The sequence below is a fragment of the Oryzias latipes genome, chromosome 6 (assembly GCF_002234675.1).
Source record: "Oryzias latipes chromosome 6, ASM223467v1".
Lineage (NCBI taxonomy): Eukaryota > Metazoa > Chordata > Actinopteri > Beloniformes > Adrianichthyidae > Oryzias > Oryzias latipes.
The window spans coordinates 19,110,782-19,130,200 of NC_019864.2; the positions used below are offsets into that span (position 1 = coordinate 19,110,782).

The following is a 19,419-nucleotide window of genomic DNA, read 5'->3' on the forward strand; positions in this document are numbered from 1 at the left end:
CATGCTCTGCACCGCACCCCACGTCTGGGCCAAACCATTTTCACCACAGCAATGCTCTCATTCAAACTGTTCTATAGAGGGTGAATGAAGTCATGAAAACAAACTCTTAAATACCCGAGTTTCACACAGCGTGTCCTAGGGGCCCATGAAGTGTCTGAAACGTTCCTCACCCCTGTCTGCCCCATTTGTTTGGTTCAACATCACCTTTGAGGACCCCTTCAACACTGGAGTACCCACGTGCCTGGTTATCGTGGTGTCTTTATCCCAAGAAAGCTTCAGGAAAAGAAATCTTTTCAAACAGGCTCTGGTCCCTCCTTCACCTAATACGACAGCATCCCTCCCTCCCTCACACGAAGCTCCCCCCAGGATAAACCTTTTCCTTAATAAAACACTAAGTTCAACTTTAGTCAGCCTTTCCTGAAACTAAGAGGCTAACTTAAGCATTCCCAGTTGTTTTTCAGCAATTAAAAAAGTCGGATACACAAACAGCTGACTTGTTGACGTTGGGGTTTGCGTCAGCGCTTCAAATAACATGGGACTTTCCGCGGCTGATGTTTCTGCACAGCTGTTTTGGATTTTCCTCGAAGTCTGTCACTGACTTGTAGCGCTGCTCGGGCTCCTTTTTCGCAGTGGAAGTGGTTTGATTTTACCTCAGTGGGCATGTGACAGCTGAAAAGGTGCGCTTGGAGAGAGGCAGTGAGGTCCTCAATGGCAGTGACTGAGCATCTGTGGTTACTTTGTGGTTTCTGTCAGGTAACAATTTAAAGCCTCTCCTAAGAACAATTACCTCCTTGAGCTCTTTTGTCTTTCAGATTGCAACTTTTGATGCCATTTCATAAAGTCTGCACTTCATTTTTTAACACTATTTTTGAAAGTAATTATTCACTCATTGAAGGTGGTTTTGCTGACCTCTAAAAAGCCTTTACATCCTGTTGAGGTTGATGTTGTGTTTGAGCCCTTCCCCTTAACTGAAGACGCAGACGCCTTCACTGTCACCTGCAAACCTGCAAGTGCCAACGTGGTAAGTTAAATAGAATCAGCTCAACTTGAGCTTGAAAAAATAGTTTGAATTAGTTTTGACTGCATGGTTTTTGTACATATTTCTTGCAGATGTACACAGAGCATGTTGATCATTCGGCATGCTCCCCACACTGCAGAATATCACTGCATATGTCAGAAGACCAAAAGGGGTTTGACGCCATGCTGATGGCCTACAGGAACAATACTTTGCTTGAGGCAAAGTCCTTTCATTTTAGTGAGTGTGTCAAGTCAAATCCAGAAATCTGTTGTAGAGTACCTGAAATGTTTTTTGTGAAAAGTGATGTTTGTCTCCACAGTTCCAGTGTCCCTGTCCTCCTTTGAGGTGTTCAGCACCACCACTACAGCACATCTGACATGGAAACTGCGCAGGCAGCAAAGCATATCTACATTGATTCTTTATAATGTGGAAACATCATCTTTTTTAAAGGTCTTTGACATTAACTTCTCAGATACTGAGTACACACTAAAAAGTCTTCAACCTGGGACACAGTTCAGAGCTGTGGTCACAGCATCTGTATCTACCAGACAATCTGGCATCACCGTCAACCAAGAACTTAGCTTTTATCTGAAAACAGGTAACTGTGCACCAAGAAATCCCACAAATTTGATTGCAAAGAACTCATGAAGGTTTCTGGTTCCAGCTCACTGTCCACGGGAATGGCTGGCCAACATGAGAAGCTGCTACAGTGTGAGAACATCAGCTTTGAGTTGGCATGATTCTCAGTGCAGCTGCAAAGAACTGGCACCTGGAGCCCACCTGGCTGACATGAAGTCCTGGGAAGATCTGCTGTTTGTGTCTTCTCACCTCCTGACCAACGAAAACCTGCTGCTGCTTTGGACAGGACTTAATGACCAGCAGGTAACATCACACTCCTTTGGGAAACACGCTTTTCTTTTATAATTCGAATTAACTAAAGTGTTATTTTTTATCATTTCCAGAGTGATATGCCAAAAAAATCAGTGTTTTAATAAAGCAAAGAGAACACCTTTATGTTGTACAGATTAGGCAGCAGTATGAAATATATGGCAGAGAGTTAAATTGGAAAATGAAAAACAATATTATTGTTTTATTTGTCACATTGGATTTTAGTAAATCTCTGCTGATGAAAAATATCAGCAGAGATTTACACACTTACTGTGTGGTCATAAAGTTTGCATTGAAGTGAAAAAGCTTTCTGCAAGCAGTTACTCCTTGAAGAAGAGGCTTGTTTCTAATACCAAACTATGCTGATGTGACAAATAACTAACTTCTCTCCTCCTCACCCCACAGGAGGAGGGCCATCCTGTTTGGTCTGATGGCTCATTATATAATCAAACAGAAACATTGATGAGTTTTCTGCCACCGAATCAAACGGATTGTTTCGCCTTACAGAAAAATGCCACAGGACCAGGATTTTTTCTAACTCCCTTCTTCTGTGACATCCCTTTACCCTACATCTGCCAGTACCAGAGTAAATAAGAGATGATCAATGAAGCTGTCAGTTTTTAAAAATCCAATATTCACTTTTATTTATTTACAATCCCTTGAATGTTTTTTGATTTGTCATTGCAGTTATTGCTAATTTTTTATCCCACATTTTTAAGCAACATTTTTTTTTTCTTTTTACAGTCCCTTCAGCACCTGCCTCATTCTCATTTGACCTGGTTCAGGTGACAGAGCGGCACGCAGAGCTTCATTGGAGTGATCTCACCTCACTCTCACCTCGCCTCAATTTCTCATTTTTTGAGATATTCCTCATGTACCAAGAGAGGAAAAATAGCAAATCAGATCAAGGGGATGAACACAGCTGTTGGAAACCAGAGGAAAAGAGAGAGGCAGAGCGTTTTCAAAGTATTGTAAGGAACTACATTTCCCAGAACTCTACAGGGAAATCTGTATCAGGTTTGTCTCCAGGAAGCATCTACTCCTTTAGTCTTCAAGCCTCTCACCCCTCAGGCTTGAGTTGGACTTTAGGACAAACACAAACAGCATATACAAGTGAGTCTGCTGACAGTTTTTCACACAAATTATATAAGAAGGCCCCTTAAATATTACTGACCCTAACACACTTTCTTAACAGGACCTCCAACTCCTCAAAACATTACTGCTAGTAGTATTGCTGCCACTCAAGTTCGTGTCCATTGGATTCTGCCAGCGCAGTGTCACCCATCATGGGTTTCCGTTGTGCTCTACAGTGATGTTTCAACAGGACAGAAGAAGTTATTTCAGAACAGCTCGCAGGTTTCTGTGACAGACAAACTGCAGGAGTTCACTGCTCTGATTGAAGGACTTAAGTCCTACAGGAAATATAGTTTTGAAGTTTTCACCCTCACACAGCATGGGATTTGGAGTTGTGCACAGATGCCTCTGACCATACAGACCGGTGAGCAAGGTTTTCATTTCATGTTACCAGCAATCAAACAAGCTCTTATTGCTTTTTTGGTTTTATTGTTTTACTTCATCAATATTTAATTGTGGTCAAATGTTGATAGAGTGTGTTCAATTGAAGAAAATAAAAAGCAATAGTACAGAAAACAACTTTTCAGTCTTTTTTTTTTCAAAAAATGTAAAATAAATCCCTTCTGAAAATCACTACTGAAAACTGGTAGGCAGAAAAGGCGGATTTTTAATTTGTTCAAATATGTCTCACTTCTATGGAAGCATAATGTATAAGATCTGGTGTTTTTATTCAATTTTTTTGTTTTTTGAATGCTAATTTGTTTACAACTACAAACAGGCTTGGCACTAGCCTAATTTGATCATGAAAAACTGTAAGACCTGGAAAGAAAAGTTGCAAAGCCACTATGTTTCCACATTAGACATGATCCGTGTCTGTTTTCTTTGTGTTCGTCACCAGCCTGTTATTTTTTTCCTACTTAATTTATCCACAAAGAGTAGAGAAATATTAAATATATTTACCAGTATGAACTGTTTATTTTTGTTTATGATGCAGAAAAGTAGTTACAGCTGGAGTTTTTCGATATATAGGATCCGCCTGTTCTGTGCTTTGAGGTTTGCATTTTTTTGGTTAAATTAAAAGCAATACTCTTCCATATATTTCTGTGCTTGTGTTGGGTTTTTGAAGTGATTATTTAGACGTATATGATACACAAGCACTGTAAGTTCAATTATAAAGGTTTGTTTTTTGTTAAACTATTGTTTAATGTTTTCTTTTCTTTTTTTAAGTTAGAAATTCAGAAGTAATGTTGATTTTTTTCGGCAAATCGAATTAAAAAGCATCAAACTGAAACTAACAATTGTAGAAACTATTATCATTTTAGTTAATACATATCTCTGTGAACTTTTCTTTGTTTTAAAATACTTGTTTGAACTTTTTCAGCTTTGAAACCCCCGGCTGATCTGTTTGTGTTCAGCAAAGGAGAAAATTTGTCAGCCTGTTGGACCAATCCACTTGAAGATCCACCAGATGGTTACCACATCACCTCCCACCCTGTAGATGATCCCATTGCTTCCTCTCTGTGGTCTTATTCGGGAGATGATAATAAAATGTGTGCTCAGTTGGGCACATTTACACCTGGTCAGACATACGAGGTGGGAGTCACAGCTGTGAGAGGAAAAGACAGAAGTGAAAAAACTAGTATCAGACACACCACAGGTAACGTAAAAAAAAAAAAAATTCATGATGGTAGTTTTTATATATTTATATGTATTTTTGTTCTTTTTTGTAAAGCTCCATTGCCTGTAAAGGTGGCTGTTCCATTTTTGGTGGGCACAAACAATACACAACTATACATTCAACCTCCAAAGATGGGCCTGATAGACAGAGTGAAAGTGTGTGCATGTCCTGGAGTTTGTGACAGAGAGTGTGAGGTTATATGCGAGTATCAGTGTGAGTGGTACTCCCTACCTGCTGATATCAATATTGTAACTATTAGCAACCTTAATCCAGGATCGCAGTACCAACTTGTCATATACAGCATCAGTGGACAGCGGACTGGACCACCATATTACACCCAACCCATCAAAACAAGTGAGTAACTTCAATCTTAAAATCTGAAATCTAAACTTATCCCATCCCTGTTGGGGCCATGGGGTTGCCGGAGCCTATCCCAACCACTGTTGGGCAAAGTCCTGTTACACCCTGGACCGGTCACCAGTCCATCACAGGGCCCATTAAGAAATATGCAACAACTAAAACTATCAAGCAATAATCTACAAATGTGTTCCAGTCATGAGATCATCCTAGATGCACAACTATTGTTAGCTAATAGTATTTTTGTGAACATTTATTGTAATCCATACAGACAGTCACATTTTGCACAGATGCACAATGTAAGATCTTATTTAACACAATTTTTAATATATAAAAACTTTACAGGATGAGTAGGGGTTGTATTGGGAACACGTGAAAGTGGACCAGAGTCTTAAACATACAGTAAGACATTTTTAGTTGATATAAATTTTAGATTTCAAGTAGGGAGGTATTTCAGCTAAAAGCTTAAAGGTCAAGTAAGTCAGAAACAGTATTTATAACTACAAAACATTTTCACACAAATGTTTCCATAATTTAATAGCTATTATATTTAATCATTTCTAAGTCATAAAACAAAATTAATTAAATTTTACTCTCTAAAACATTTTTTTCAATAAAACAAATCAACTGTAAAATGATATGTTGTTGCTATTAAACTGACAAAATTTATCAAACTCAGTGAACCAAAACCTGTGATGTCAGGGGTAAGTGGGCTAGTTTGAGAGTGACTTTTTCCTCCACCCTTTTTTTAGTTCAACCAAAATTAGGTCATATTTTCTCATGCAAGTCGCAGCAATTTAATGCAGAATTTGTTATCACCCATGTTTTTTATTTATCAAATTGTTGTTTCCTTTTTTTAGGATTTCTGATAATAGAAAATGAATGGTTGGTGTTATTAGAAATAGACTCCTTCTGTTATATTAATCTAAATTAATATTAATAGGTTAGACTACAGTGTCGTGCTGCATGGTGGTTAGGTTTTTGTCTCATGGCAAAAAGGCCCTGGTTTCTGTCCCAACTGGGACCTTTCTGTGTGGAGTTAATATGTTCTCCCCCTGCATTTTCTCTGGGCACTCTGGCTTCCTCCTACAGTCCAAAAACATGCTTAATAGGTTAATTGGTGTATCTAACTTGTCCCTAGGTGTGGTTGTGTGAGTGTGTGGCCCTGCAACAGACTGGTGACCTGTTCAGGGTGTACCCCGCCTTCACCCAAATGCTGAGTTGGCTCCAGCAGCCCTGTGAGCCCAAAAAGGATAGAGCAGGTTCTGCAAATGGATAGACTGCAGTGTTTGATTCCACGTGTGATTTTAGGCTTGGCTCCTCCCAGAGGTCTCAGGGAGGGAGAGGTGACAGAGTCATCAATACAGCTACTTTGGGATCCACTTCAAGAACAGACAAGCAGTTACGAGGTCGTCTGTCTGAACTGTGAACCCTCTCTTAGGGTAAGATAAATGCTCACATGTGACTCAGGTCCTTTCAGCTCACTTTCAACAGGTTCAGGTATAATATGTAGAATAAAACACAATAATGGGTTCCTATAAATCAAAGAAATTAGGTTTTCTTGATCATCTGCAAACTTATTTATTTATGTTTCTAAAACTCTATCTTAAATTAAGGTTGCTGCCATGAAAACTGCAGTAAAAATCAAATCGTCTTTCTTTGTTTGATGTTAATGCTGCAGGTACAGAAGATCTTCAGTCAGAGCGCAATGTTTTCCAGTCTAACTCCCGGTTCCCTCTATCAATTTGTTCTTCGAACGGAGAAGGAGACTTACGCTGATAGTTCACCTGTCACAATTAACATCACTACAGGTGAGCACACATGCCTTCCAGCTCATTTCTATTTTTATTTTCTTTTTTTAATGAATGCATATTGGGTTTTTTTGGGTTTTTTTGGGGTGTGGCAGCTCCTGACTCAGTGGAAGTGTTTCTTGTCAATAAGACCACATCATCTATATGCATCAGCTGGAGCACCCCTAGGGGATTGGTTAGTGCATTCATCTTGTCAGTCAAGAACAGAACATCCATTCAGGAGCTGATCATCTCTAATGAGAAGCGCAGGTCAGGCTAATCCTCTCGCTAACAGCGGCACAAATTACTCCCAACTTGAGTTACTATCATTGTCTAAAGCTTAAGCATGAAAACACAGACTACTGAGCTGAAGATGTGTGTGTTTACAGATCGTACAGCTTTAAAGGCCTTGATCCTGGAACCCTGTACACTGTTGAAGTGACTACTATAAGTGGTAAAAGAAGGAGTAAACCTGCAAACATGATCCTCCATACCAGTGAGTTAACATCCAAACCATACCTAACATTGGCCGAATGAAGTGTGTGTAAAAATCTGGATTCATTTATTTTGCAGGAAATACAGTCAGAGAAGAAAACTGTGATTGTAAAAGCAAATGCTTCAGGAAAAAAAATGTTGCTCTTTTATTGATTTTTTTCATATTGTTTATTCATTGTTATTGTCATCCAAATTTTGTGAAGTATTGCGTTTAAATAAAAGACAGCCTACAGTCAATCCAACTGTGTTTTCTATTGCTATTTTTACGCTATTGTGGTGATACTAGAATTTAAAGATCTTAGTGCAACCTTTTCTCCTGAATGCTCTTAAAGTACCTGTGTTTTACTGTCAATATGTTTCTTTTTTGTAGTCCCAGGAATGCCACAGGAAGTGACTCTTTCAGAGCATGCAGTGATTTCAGTATTTGTCACCTGGAAGCCACCAAAAGGACGGGTTGACCACTACACGGTAAAACAGGCTAACTGGTGTCCACATGAACAGATGAAGGCTGCTTACTTTTGTTTATCATTGAAACATGTTTTAGGTGATGAGAACCAAAAATATAATGGGAGGATGCCACTTGGATCAGTTTCTTGCACAAACCTATTGGTTACTTAGCAAATCGAAGGATTTGGTTACACAGTTCTTAGAGATGTATGACCCTTACTGGAGAATGAGCCAGCACACCATGAACACAGACAAAGCTTAGATCAACAATGTTTACTTAATAAATTATACTTACTGCATATAGTGAACAGCATGCTGTTTTTGCAGAAGTTTCTGCCGTTTCTTTTATTTGACTGCTAGACTAAAATAATTTTTCCTTCTGTTTTGTCAGTTTCTTTTTGGTCTGATATATTTGGAGCAAACGTCTTGGACTGACGTGCTCCTTCAAGTCACGAGCTATGAGATCAGGGATTTGATCCCGGGGTCAGACTATGGTATCAGCATCCAGAGTGTTTTAGGCACGGACATCAGTGAGGCGACAAAAAGAGAGTTCAGCACTCGTAAGAAACATCAACCACACAGGAAACAGTTGTCATAAATTGTTCATTTACCATTTCATTTACCATTTCAGGTCCAGCAGGATTATGTGCCCTTCATTTAGATTATGTAAACTCCTCATCTGTCTTTGTGAGCTGGAACAGTGCACCAGGAGAGTTTGACTTCCACAGAGTCACTGTGAGTAACTCCTCGTTCAAAAAAACCCTCAGAGTCCCTAAAGAGGAGCAGGTTGCTTTGGTTACAGGTCTACTGGATGGCTGCAGCTACAATGTGAGTGCTGAGAGAGTGAAAGGATTGATGGCAGGAAATACAGCCTTTCTACCTGTAACTACAGGTAGATGATGTTACAAAGACTGCCACTCAGTTAGTGACCACACAATTGTGTAATAAATGACGGGATCTTTCTCTTGTTTTCTTGTTCCTCATGAGTTCCGGCCCGTGTGCGAGGGGTACGTGTGGTGAGCGTTGCCAATTATTCCTTCTCCTTGCGTTGGCAACAAGCAGTTGGATGCGTGGATCATTACCAAGTGAGCGTGCATCCAAACCAGGGAAAAGTCATATTTCACCCCGGGGATGATGGATATGTTCAGGTATGAGAACAGTTCAGATGTGGCCAAAATATTATTTAGCTGCAAGTGCAGCTGATAGTGTGCTTAAAGTCCCACTCCAATCAAATTTTGAACTATTGATCTCAGTGGTCTTTAAAATGTGATGTTTTTGGCCAACATTAAGAAACATGTGTCTAGGACGTAGTTTCTGCAGAGTAGCAGTAGTTTACTAGAAATTTGTGGGCGGGACTGTTGGCGTGGAATCTACTTCCCATCATCCATCTGTTTGCACACGCTCCTGCTAGCTTACAGCCCCTGACACCCCCAAACCAGGATTACTGGTGCAAAAAATAAAAACGGCCAGCGATATTGGACCTATCCAGCTGTACAGTTTTGAGCCAGATTCCAGCTCAGACAAGGATAACAAAGATGTACATGAATCTATTTGTCTGCAAGTGGATGCATCAGAATTGTGGCTTCTACGTAATGCCTACAAATTTTTCAGACGGCGTGTTTTTTGTCTGCTCCTGAAATCCAAGTTTGAGTTCAATTTTCTTAATCAATTTTCTTAATCATCAGAATAATTCACAATCACATGTTAAAAACATCAAAAACAAAATTTTTGTCGGGAATGATCACAGGGCTGGACTCAGACGCAGCGATTTTAGTGGTTTTAAATAACCAAACAAACTGGCACAGGACAAAGGGAGACTCAGACGATTTAAGACATGAGGAAGGGGAACACAGGTGGAAACAATCAGGGAAAATTACACAGTCACACCTGTGGGGAACAGAGAAGGGCAGAAAGGAACCAGGCCTGAAACAAGAGGAGAGTTAGTGTTTCAAAATAAAACAGGAAGTGCAACACGAGACAACACAGGTGACAGACATAGACCAGAAGTGCACCACCCAGGACAAAAGATAAGAATGACAAGACATGAGAATTTTTGGAGTGGGTCTTTAAATACAGAGAGCACGAAGTTTTCCCTCCTTATCTCACAATCACAGAGCTGCAAATTTCTTTCAGATTTCATGGCAAATTGGTCAATAGAAAAATAAGTCAACAAGGATGCATAAAAGAGATTATCTCTGTCTTCCCATTTATCAAAACCCCACCCCACACCGCATGATCCCAGCTGTCAGGTATCAGATAGCCCCCAAAATGTAACCTTACACAGCACACCATACACACACACACAGACAACAGAACACACTACACAAAGAGTTGAGTAATAGATCTCATTATTTATTAAGTTACCTTCAAGAGCTCAACCCTGAATCATTCATTTGCTGAGGCAGTTCTATCAAATAGAAGTAACGAGAACATAGGGGAAGTACTAGCACTGGAAAAATGGATGGGTTTTTTTCTGAATAGCATACTGCTTTACTTACATTTTGGAATTCCTCAAGGTCAGAACTCAATCCAATCGAGTACCTGAATAACTAAACTGTCTGATTTTATTCCTGCCACTAACCAGCCCTGGATTCCCTCCTGCCAGCACAGTGGATTACTTGTAGATCACTAACTTTAATGCACTAATATTGGATGTAGATCTAGAGTTAAGGCGTCCTATAATTTGTATTAACTCCCATATCCAGCATGGCGTTCTTCTCAGTCATCTTGCTTCTTACTTTCTGCCTGAAAAAGGTAAGAATTTACTTCCGAAGGTTCTGTGGATTTCAATCCACATACATGACGATGGTTCATTAACTTCTCAGACTATATATCTATTCAAACTCTTGCTTGTGTTTTTCTTCTAAAGACAGATAAAGAAAATGCAATTTCACCTCATAATAGCTTTCAGATGCCTTACAAAAATATGATATGTACCTCTTAAATAGACACACACAGCTCACAACGATTTTGTTGCTGTCGTCCGTTTAAACCCATCATGTGTTGAAACACAGCTGAATAGCTTTAAGGAAACATTATGAACAAATAACGACAGAGTGCAAAACTAGACATACAGGGGATGTTCCAGGTGCAGCTGGAGATCATGCTCTTTAAAATTTGTAAAGTGTGGCATGGGTTTTGGGAGAGGAACGCCATTCTCAGGTGCACTTCAGGTTTATTCTTGGTTAAATTCAGCCCTGTCCTCCCTTGAAGACTTATCTGTATCTAGCTGTAAAGACTGTACAATGGTCAATTTTTTAAATTGTTCAAGAAGGCTACAATTTCTTGTAAATGAGCATGTGAGACTTTAAGAACTAAATTAAATTCCCCCATCCCCTGGGGGAGCAGACATAGCCACACTTGGGAACCATTTTGGTGGATTTAACCCCCCAGTCCAACCCCTTAATGCTGAAAAGCAGGGAGGGATTGGGTCCCATTTTTAAAGTCTGTGGTATGACTCGGCCTGGGTTTGAACCCATGACCTTCCAGTCGCAGGGCGGACACTCTAACCACAAGGTGGTTACAAGGTGCTGGTAATTGCTTTAATGATACTTAAAATACCCTTCTTCTGTCTTGTGAATTTCTAGTTTGGTAGATCATCTCTACATTATTCCATTTGAAAGTCTAATTAAAAAACGTTGGTCTTCAGTTAAAAATATTAACTTTTTTGAGCAAAAATAGTGCAACAGTGAGCTTTGGGAAGATGTCAAGTCTTAATTGAACTTGAACTTAATTGAACCACAAAAAACATAAAAATAGCAAAAAAGTATTTTAATCTTAAGGTCCTTTTTATTTTAATATTTTAACTAAACCTTTTAAGTAGAAAAGCTGTTGATAGTTGGAAAATACTTTTAAATAAAGCAGGAACTCAATGTTTCCCCTAAAAACAGTGTTTAGAATATAAGTATTAAAGCCATTCTGTCTTTAAGATGACTGCTTTTAGTTTAAAGTCAATATTAGAAAAAAAATTCTTGAAAACAAATCACATTCAAGAGCATGAACCCTTCTGTTTTACAAATATTTGTAGAATTTTTAGACCTGTTTTTTTATATTTAAAATATTAGGCGTATTACTTAAAGAAAAGTTGAGAAAATAAATGAACACACATATTCTCCTATAATTGGTTAAAACAGGGGTATCCAAATGAAGAGGGCCAGATTTGGTGAGAAGAATATTTGTAAGGGCCAACCTGCCTTCTATGAACCCTTATAACTTTAAATGAAAACAAACTATTTAACAAAAATGATATTGCAATGGCAGACTTTTTTATTTTGTCTCAGCTTGGCATAGTCTTGTCTTCAAGTCATCTTGATACTAAACTCCTTGAAAACTTTTTGTATAACACTGAAAAGATACTCCAATTTCCACCTCTCCTGAAAGTGGTGTCAACTTTCTTTTTTTTTATTTACAGTCGACATTTTAGAAACAAACTAGAAAGTGTCATAAAAAGCGCAATAGTGTTGCCACAGGTTTACAATGGCTCATAAGCAAATTCAGCCAACCACAATTGAATATTATTGATTTTATGACATGAACCTGAGGGCTGGTAGAAATTTTAACATTTGTCTGCATTTGGCAATGTTAAAAAAGTCCACAGGCCAGACTTTGGACATGCCTGGATTAAAAAATTGGAACACAACGGACACTAAAATTAATCTTTCTTTTCCTCCAGCTGTCTTTTTTGCATGATCGAAACAACAGCTCTCAGGAAGCTCTGTCTCTGCTTTCAAACCATTTTATTAATGAAAATAAAAATAAAAAACAAGAAAAGAAATTCTAAATACAGAAATCTTTAGCTCTTCTTTAAAATTCAGCTGTCCAAATCACAAAACAAAATGTTCAGAAAATGGTTAGAGTTAGCTGAAAACTAACGGAAATAGTTACAGCAAAGCCTTACATTTGTCTTTATTAACACAATGCTGTCTTTTGTATTAAATTCTTGGAGACGCTCAATTTTCTAGTTGAATTCAAAATACAAATTCTAAATTTGCTAGGGGTAAGTATACTTTATGACAGAGCTGACATGTTTTGCCTTTTTCCAAAGGTCGACGTGGAGAACGTCAGTCCTGGCACTCGGTACACAGCAACAGTCACAGCAGCTTCCTCTTCCAATGTGAGCCCTGGAGTCAGCCGCATGATTGTAACCAGCGAGAGTGGTGAGGAGCCCGCACACCAAATACTTATTGTTTTGTGGAACTGAAGTCAGGCAAGATTCACTGCTGTCTGTTTCCTTTAGCCATTATGGAAAGGTACAAAGACACACACACACACAAAGTAAAGAGCAAAGTGGATGATGTGGTGTGTGTATTTTTGTACTTCCTGTACTGTTTAATTCCTTTTAGGTAACTTAAGCTGAAGCTTTTGAACCACTGGATGAATAGCTCTGCAGTGAATGCCAGTGAAATGCCACTGCTGTGTGAAGCCTTATTCATCAGGGTTCCTGTAAAAAAGCATTCATGCAGACCACATACACACTTTACCACACAAGCACACTTTTGATGGATGGGACTCACAAAAGCATCACTTCTAATAGAAAGACTGTTATTTTGGAGTTGCACAACATTAGTTAAGTTATAATTTCTATCTTTGGGGTGTAAATAAAGTATGCACAGTTGTATAAACTTTGCAGTTATATATCCAGGTTGTTTTTGATTGTCTTCCTTTCTTTGCATCTCTGTAGTTCCAGGTCCCCCTTCACAATTAATTGGGGGACCTGTTGGATCAAATGGTATTTTGCTCTCCTGGACCATGCCCCAAAATTCAAAGAATATTGAGGGATACATCATCAGGTGAGTTTTGCTGCTGTTTTGTGCAATGAATTAATTTGCTTCCTTAACGGAAGATCTTAAGCACAGGATCACATGAATGATTATTATGATATTTGGCATTTTCTTTGGACATAACTTTCATATTTTATTATATAGTTTGGAGGTTTTGTGAAATAAGAAGCTAATGTCATGTAATGAATAAATATATGGCCAATCAACTAATGTTCCCTTATCTGTTAAAGACTTAATAACTGACTTTTGCTCAAAAACAATAGAGTTAAAATGTAAATACAGTTTTCATTAACATCCATCGAATTTGGTGCCCATATTTACTTTGCGCTAAAATGTATTCATGTATTAAATAGGAAATGCAAAAAATCCATGATTCTTCCTGGTTATTTTTCTTTAAATTTAGTGAAAAAGAGAAGAGAATGTTTGAATAAATAAATGTTGTTTGAATAAATTTGATTTTTAAGATGACAACTGTGTTGCAATTGCTGCATTACTAGTAACTACGATAAGTAACACATTATCCCATTACTGTATAGATACTTTTAAGTAGAGACTGCATTATAATTGTGGCCTTTTTGATGTAAATTAAACTCTGTATGAAGCCACCAAAAAATACTTATTGCAGCCAATTTAAAGGGAAACAGGACACATTTCTTTTCTTTCAAACAGATAGTTTTTTTTATAGAATAAGGCAGTGTTTTTCAACCAGTGTGCCGCGGCACACTAGTGTGCCGTGGGAGATGGCCAAGTGTGCCGTGGGAAATTGCCCTCATTATCTGATCTAAAAACATTTCCCATCTCCAGGATTTTAGCTCTCTGTTCATCCAAACATCCTGATAAAACACCGAGGAGTTAGGAATATAAAAGATCGTAAAATACCTTTTCTTTGCGTTTATTTTATTTTATTAAAGACATTTTGATAAGAATGACGTACCGCGATTCAGCTGCACCTTCGGCTGTATTTTGGAAAAGTCCCGTGTTGGGGGGGTTAATCACATGTCATCGGTCTGACCAATCAGAAGTGCTTAAAGTCTTCACTTCTTTGTCCCGATTTAGCTCGTAAAGTCACTCAGTTCTAACAAAAATACCAGCTAAAGCTCGTCTTTAGCGGTGTAGCTTTCCACAGAATCTGGTATCAGACCGTGGAACAAGTGAACAAAACAATGAAGCTCCGAAAACCGATCTTCGGCCGTTTTATGCACTACATTTCCCATGATGCATTGGGTTGTGAGAGTGACAGCGCAAAAGGAGATCTGTTGTTAAACGTCTTGAAACTAACGAACACACAAACTGTTTTTAAATCTTCTAACTTAACTTTTATTGCCTCTTTTAGAAAAAAACAGCTGCAGTTTCAAGCTTTTTCCGTAACAATTATCTCAAAAATGCACGGAGATTGTGGAGGGACTGTAGATCAATACAGACTATGAGTTTCTCCTTTTTTTTTATTTTTGAATGCTGGTGTGCCGCGGGATTTTTTTTAAGGTTAAAGTGTGCCGTGGCTCAGAAAAGGTTGAAAAACACTGGAATAAGGCAACTAAGTAAAATAAAGGTTTTAAGAGAACGGGAATAGTTCCCCAAGTAGATAGCAGTCATGCACAGGTCATTTTAATTACTTAAGGCATCTCCTTTACAAAATAAAATGAATAAACTGGATCCAAATTGGAACAAAATTTTGTGTTTTTTTTTAAGGAATCTTATTTTGCTTTCTATTTTCTGTAAGATGTACATTTTTTTTAAATTTCCAGACATTGACACTTTGCAAAAACCCTCAAGTAAAAAAACAAATTTACTTTAAATAAGTGAACTTTTATCTTCAGTTAGCCTCACTGACTACATTCCAGGAGGTGAAGTGGAGCAAAGCTACTATCCTCAATGTCCTCCGTCATTTCAACTATCCTGCCTTGTTGTTTATTAAAATAAATAACACTAGATCTAGATAATCAGCAGCAGGTAGAGCGGGGGAAAGTCTGAAAAGTTCTGGGAGTTAAGTTAAAAGCCACTGATGTAGAGAATGCAATCATAAATATAATAATAATAAAAAATAATAATTGATACTTTATCTATCCCACAATGGGGAAATTCTTCTCTGCATTTCGACCCATTCCCTGGGGGGAGCGGTGAGCTGCAGACTAGCCGCGCTCGGGGGGCGACAGCTGGCTGGGGAGAGTGGGGATTGATCTGCCAACCCTTCGGTTCATAGACAACCTGCTCTACTGCCTGAGCTAAACTGCCGCCCTTAAATATTGATTAAAGTATATTTTTATTAATTCTATCAATTTTCAAATTTTGAACTATTTTAATTTAAAATAAAGTCAAATCTAGAAAAATGCACAAAACAAAGTTTTGCTGGCTAAAATAAATAATTCCTTTCTCCTATCTCAACATTCAGCTGAGTTACAATGTTAAAGTGGAACTAAAAGGATCCTAACTGCATCTTTTCTTCTCAATCGTCTTTTTTTGAAAACTTTTGAGATGTGTAAGATCCTGAAATGCTCTTTTTGTAAATATTTAACTATTTTTCTAGGTATAAGGAGGTGTGTCCCTATCCTGATCCCTCATTTACAGAGGTGCACAAGTACATAGATATTCCAGAGACTCTGATCACCGACTTCACTTCAGGTTCTGCGTATCACATTGAGGTACATTAAAGATTCTTCTGCTTTCCTGACAAAATAAAAGCATTTTAAGGGTTTGAATTACCAACATCTACACAAGTGTGATTAAAAAAAACCAGACAGTCAAATGTAACTTCTGCATGCCAACAACCAACAATGTTTGCAAAGTATGTACTAAAATATAAGCCAAGGCATTATGTATTATTGGAAACATTTGCAGATATAGTCCCATCTGGTTATGGCCATGTGCTTATGTGACATGGATTCCACAACAGTGAGCTGTTCTCTTGATCTGACTGAATGCTGGTAATTGATCCAGGTTGCATTATTAATCAGGTAAACAGATCTATGGATCAACTCAGGCTCTTTCCACTTTCTGTTGTCACTGGTCTTGAATGTGCCCATGCTCATTAGTCAGCAGAATTAATTAACCCCCAATGACCTTCATTCAAATAAACTATAATAAAGACAGAACCGTGTTTGTGTTTTAACATACTAGTAATTCCCAACCATAGTCCTCGGGAAATGCTGTCCTGCATGTTTTCCATGCAGCTCTGAAGGAGCCTGATGATGGCCTTTATTAAAGGCAGATTGAAAAGATGTCCCTGTGCTCTGATGGCAAGCATTGGTAAACTGCAGAGTGTAGAGTAGCTGTTGGTTTATAAAACTATTTGCACATCTTCATACAACTCCATTACACTCGATCACAGATAAGACATAGAGGTTTGTGTCACTCTTGAGGACAACCCTTTTCTTATTAGAAAAGAGCAACAAAAAGGAACTTACATTTAGTTACATTTAATAATTAAAATGACATATATATATATATATATTTTTTTTTTTTTATAAATGCACCCATCCCTCAATGACTGAACTAAGATAAGCATTATTTTATTTTAATCTTCAGATATAGCGTTCCGTATCAAATAACAACATGTTACTTGAGTTAATTCTGGACATGTTAAATTGACCCTGATATAATAGACTCCAGTACATCATTGTTTGATCTGAAAGAGGGATCATAGTACACACACAATAACTCTTCCCTCAACAGAGCGGGAAGCCTCTGACACAAATCTTTTTTTCCTGTTTACCATGCTGCCATCTCATTTGTTCCAAAAAAACAGCAAAACTCCACCTGCACTTCAGGAATCCTGTGATCGGGGCAGGAGATAAAAAGAGGAGAGGCCTTTCACATCCACCACTATCTTGTTTCTCCTCCTTTGTTACCCTAAATGAGGTTGTCCAATTGCAGAAATATGGATGACCCACCTGGGGCTTGAACCCAGCACCATTCACATTTTTTATCATAAACAAAAACAGATTTATTTATTTATTCGTTTTGCCTGCACCATCATAAAAGAAACTCACCAATGACTTACAAAACATTACTTTTTATATCAGCTTAGAATTACGTTAAATGCTTCTAAACCAATGTGTAATAGTTTGGTAAAAGATTCTACTCTACACATACTGATAACTACATGTTCTGCCTGCGAGGTAGCAGTTGGGGACAAGGAGCGCCAAAAAGAATAGTGGCACCAAACCATTAAACTGACACCCAAAGCAGTTTCTTCATGTTTCTACTTTTTACAGAAAAGCCCCAAAGTCATACATTTCTAAAAGTTTCAAATGATGAAGTTAAAAGATTTTTTAAGGCTAACCAACCAATTAAAAACAGATAAAATGCTAACATTAGTGAACAATTTGTCGTCCAATTTGCCCGTGCGGTGCTCTTACACAAGCCTACCGACAGAAACAACCCAGCACATAACTTTTCCACGTCACCTCTGTTCTCCGTTGGTGTTAAATACATTTTCAAGGTTTATATAGAAACAAAATATTGTAAAGCACAACCTATTAAAGATATATGTTAAAAAATTAAAATTATAAAGGTTATTTAAATCCAACATTCTTTTAACTCAGTGCATCAATTACTGTCACAATTTTGTATTCACCATTATGATAAGCAAGCTAAGATTTGAGGATGAATGGGACTTGGGGCATGATTGACTGCAAACTGAAATATTCACAAGGGAGCCTCAAAACTTTTTCTTTCTTTTTCTTTAGGTTGCTGCAATATCACCCGTTGGAACCGGAGTATTCAGCAAACCTTTATACATAAAGACTGCAGAGTCACGTGAGTGGTCATGTTCTTGAACAAATCCCTGGGAAATAGTCCCCTCCCCCCTGTAAAAATGTGTGAACAAGTGACATTGTGCACATTTTCTGCAGCTCCCGGCCTGGTGACCAACCTGACAGCATATGCCTATAACCACACCTTTGTTGTGGTGAAATGGTACCTGCCTCACCGCATCAATGGTCTCATCACAAAGTTTGGCGTCAGGGCAAAGCATGCTCGCACAGGGAAGATTGTCCGCATGCTGGAGGTCAATGCAGAGGACATCATGAATGGAGTGCTGCCTCACTGCAATGTACCACACCACTATGTCTTCTGTGCTGAAGTGTTTGTGTGTGTGAAATACCTCCTTTTTATTCTTAACATGTTTAATATGTCCAGGATGCAGCTGATATCCTTTCCCAAGCAACTACCAGCCCCCTGGAGATGACAGCATCTGCTCCATCCATCACCCTCTCTGCTGTGCCCCCCTCAGCTGCTTGGCGTGTACCCATATCTGTGGGAGTGGATCAGCTGCAGTCGTTCACAGCCTATCTTTTTGAGGTGTCCGGCTTTACCTCAGATGGAGAAGGACAGATTGCCTCCACCATGGTCCGCATGCCAGAATCAGGTGTGAAAGAAGAAGCAAATTATCAATTTTTTCCCCTAAACTATGAAAACAAAGGTCAACAAAAATTCCATTGTAATACTTTTTTTGGTGCTTGACAGCTCCAACTGAACCACCTCAAAGTTTGACAGCAAATGTCACATCTAGAAGGATCTCTGTTGTTTGGAGTTCTCCCATCACCATCACTGGAAAGTACAGCTACGTTCTGGGCCTATATGGGCCAACAGGTTACTGAATTTTAATTAAAAATAATTCAGCACATACAATACAATGTGACTGGTTATGTAATTCACAGGTTTCACATTCATCTGTTTCCTTTCCAGGCTTCTTGTATGAGAATAGCACATCGGACACACGCTTTGTTTTTACTGGTTTGACTCCCTACACGAAGTATAAAGTTGTTGTCTCTGCCAAAGCTGCGGGAGAACTGGGTCCAGAGGCAGAGGACGTAGTAATTACACCTCCTGAAGGTAAGGGCACCGTTACTAACGCATCAGTGTATTTGAATAAATCCTTCCTAGTGCTTTGGG

At 38.5% G+C, this 19,419-nt stretch overlaps 1 protein-coding gene across 4 annotated transcripts in view; it reads left to right on the forward strand.

The window, feature by feature from the left end:
- Positions 1 to 453: 453 nt before the first annotated feature.
- ptprq (protein tyrosine phosphatase, receptor type Q) overlaps positions 454 to 19,419 on the forward strand; it is a 46,830-nt gene continuing 27,864 nt past the window's right edge. Inside the window, exons 1-26 of one of the 4 annotated variants that reach the window (XR_002873412.1) lie at positions 454 to 753; positions 896 to 1,021; positions 1,111 to 1,255; positions 1,338 to 1,616; positions 1,683 to 1,900; positions 2,312 to 2,492; positions 2,651 to 3,019; positions 3,102 to 3,404; positions 4,362 to 4,637; positions 4,713 to 5,012; positions 6,327 to 6,457; positions 6,697 to 6,826; positions 6,922 to 7,075; positions 7,195 to 7,301; positions 7,671 to 7,768; positions 8,139 to 8,307; positions 8,379 to 8,639; positions 8,735 to 8,895; positions 12,792 to 12,903; positions 13,428 to 13,536; positions 16,052 to 16,166; positions 18,213 to 18,282; positions 18,378 to 18,577; positions 18,664 to 18,892; positions 18,991 to 19,116; positions 19,213 to 19,359. Coding sequence is in view for 3 of the 4 variants with exons in the window: in XM_023955867.1 (XP_023811635.1) it covers positions 709 to 753; positions 896 to 1,021; positions 1,111 to 1,255; positions 1,338 to 1,616; positions 1,683 to 1,900; positions 2,312 to 2,492; positions 2,651 to 3,019; positions 3,102 to 3,404; positions 4,362 to 4,637; positions 4,713 to 5,012; positions 6,327 to 6,457; positions 6,697 to 6,826; positions 6,922 to 7,075; positions 7,195 to 7,301; positions 7,671 to 7,768; positions 8,139 to 8,307; positions 8,379 to 8,639; positions 8,735 to 8,895; positions 12,792 to 12,903; positions 13,428 to 13,536; positions 16,052 to 16,166; positions 18,213 to 18,282; positions 18,378 to 18,577; positions 18,664 to 18,892; positions 18,991 to 19,116; positions 19,213 to 19,359 (4,561 nt within the window). In the remaining variant the exon portion in view is untranslated. The remainder of the gene's footprint in view (positions 754 to 895; positions 1,022 to 1,110; positions 1,256 to 1,337; positions 1,617 to 1,682; positions 1,901 to 2,311; positions 2,493 to 2,650; positions 3,020 to 3,101; positions 3,405 to 4,361; positions 4,638 to 4,712; positions 5,013 to 6,326; positions 6,458 to 6,696; positions 6,827 to 6,921; positions 7,076 to 7,194; positions 7,302 to 7,670; positions 7,769 to 8,138; positions 8,308 to 8,378; positions 8,640 to 8,734; positions 8,896 to 12,791; positions 12,904 to 13,427; positions 13,537 to 16,051; positions 16,167 to 18,212; positions 18,283 to 18,377; positions 18,578 to 18,663; positions 18,893 to 18,990; positions 19,117 to 19,212; positions 19,360 to 19,419) is intronic. The other 3 variants (XM_023955867.1, XM_023955868.1, XM_023955869.1) reach the window with 3 other exon arrangements.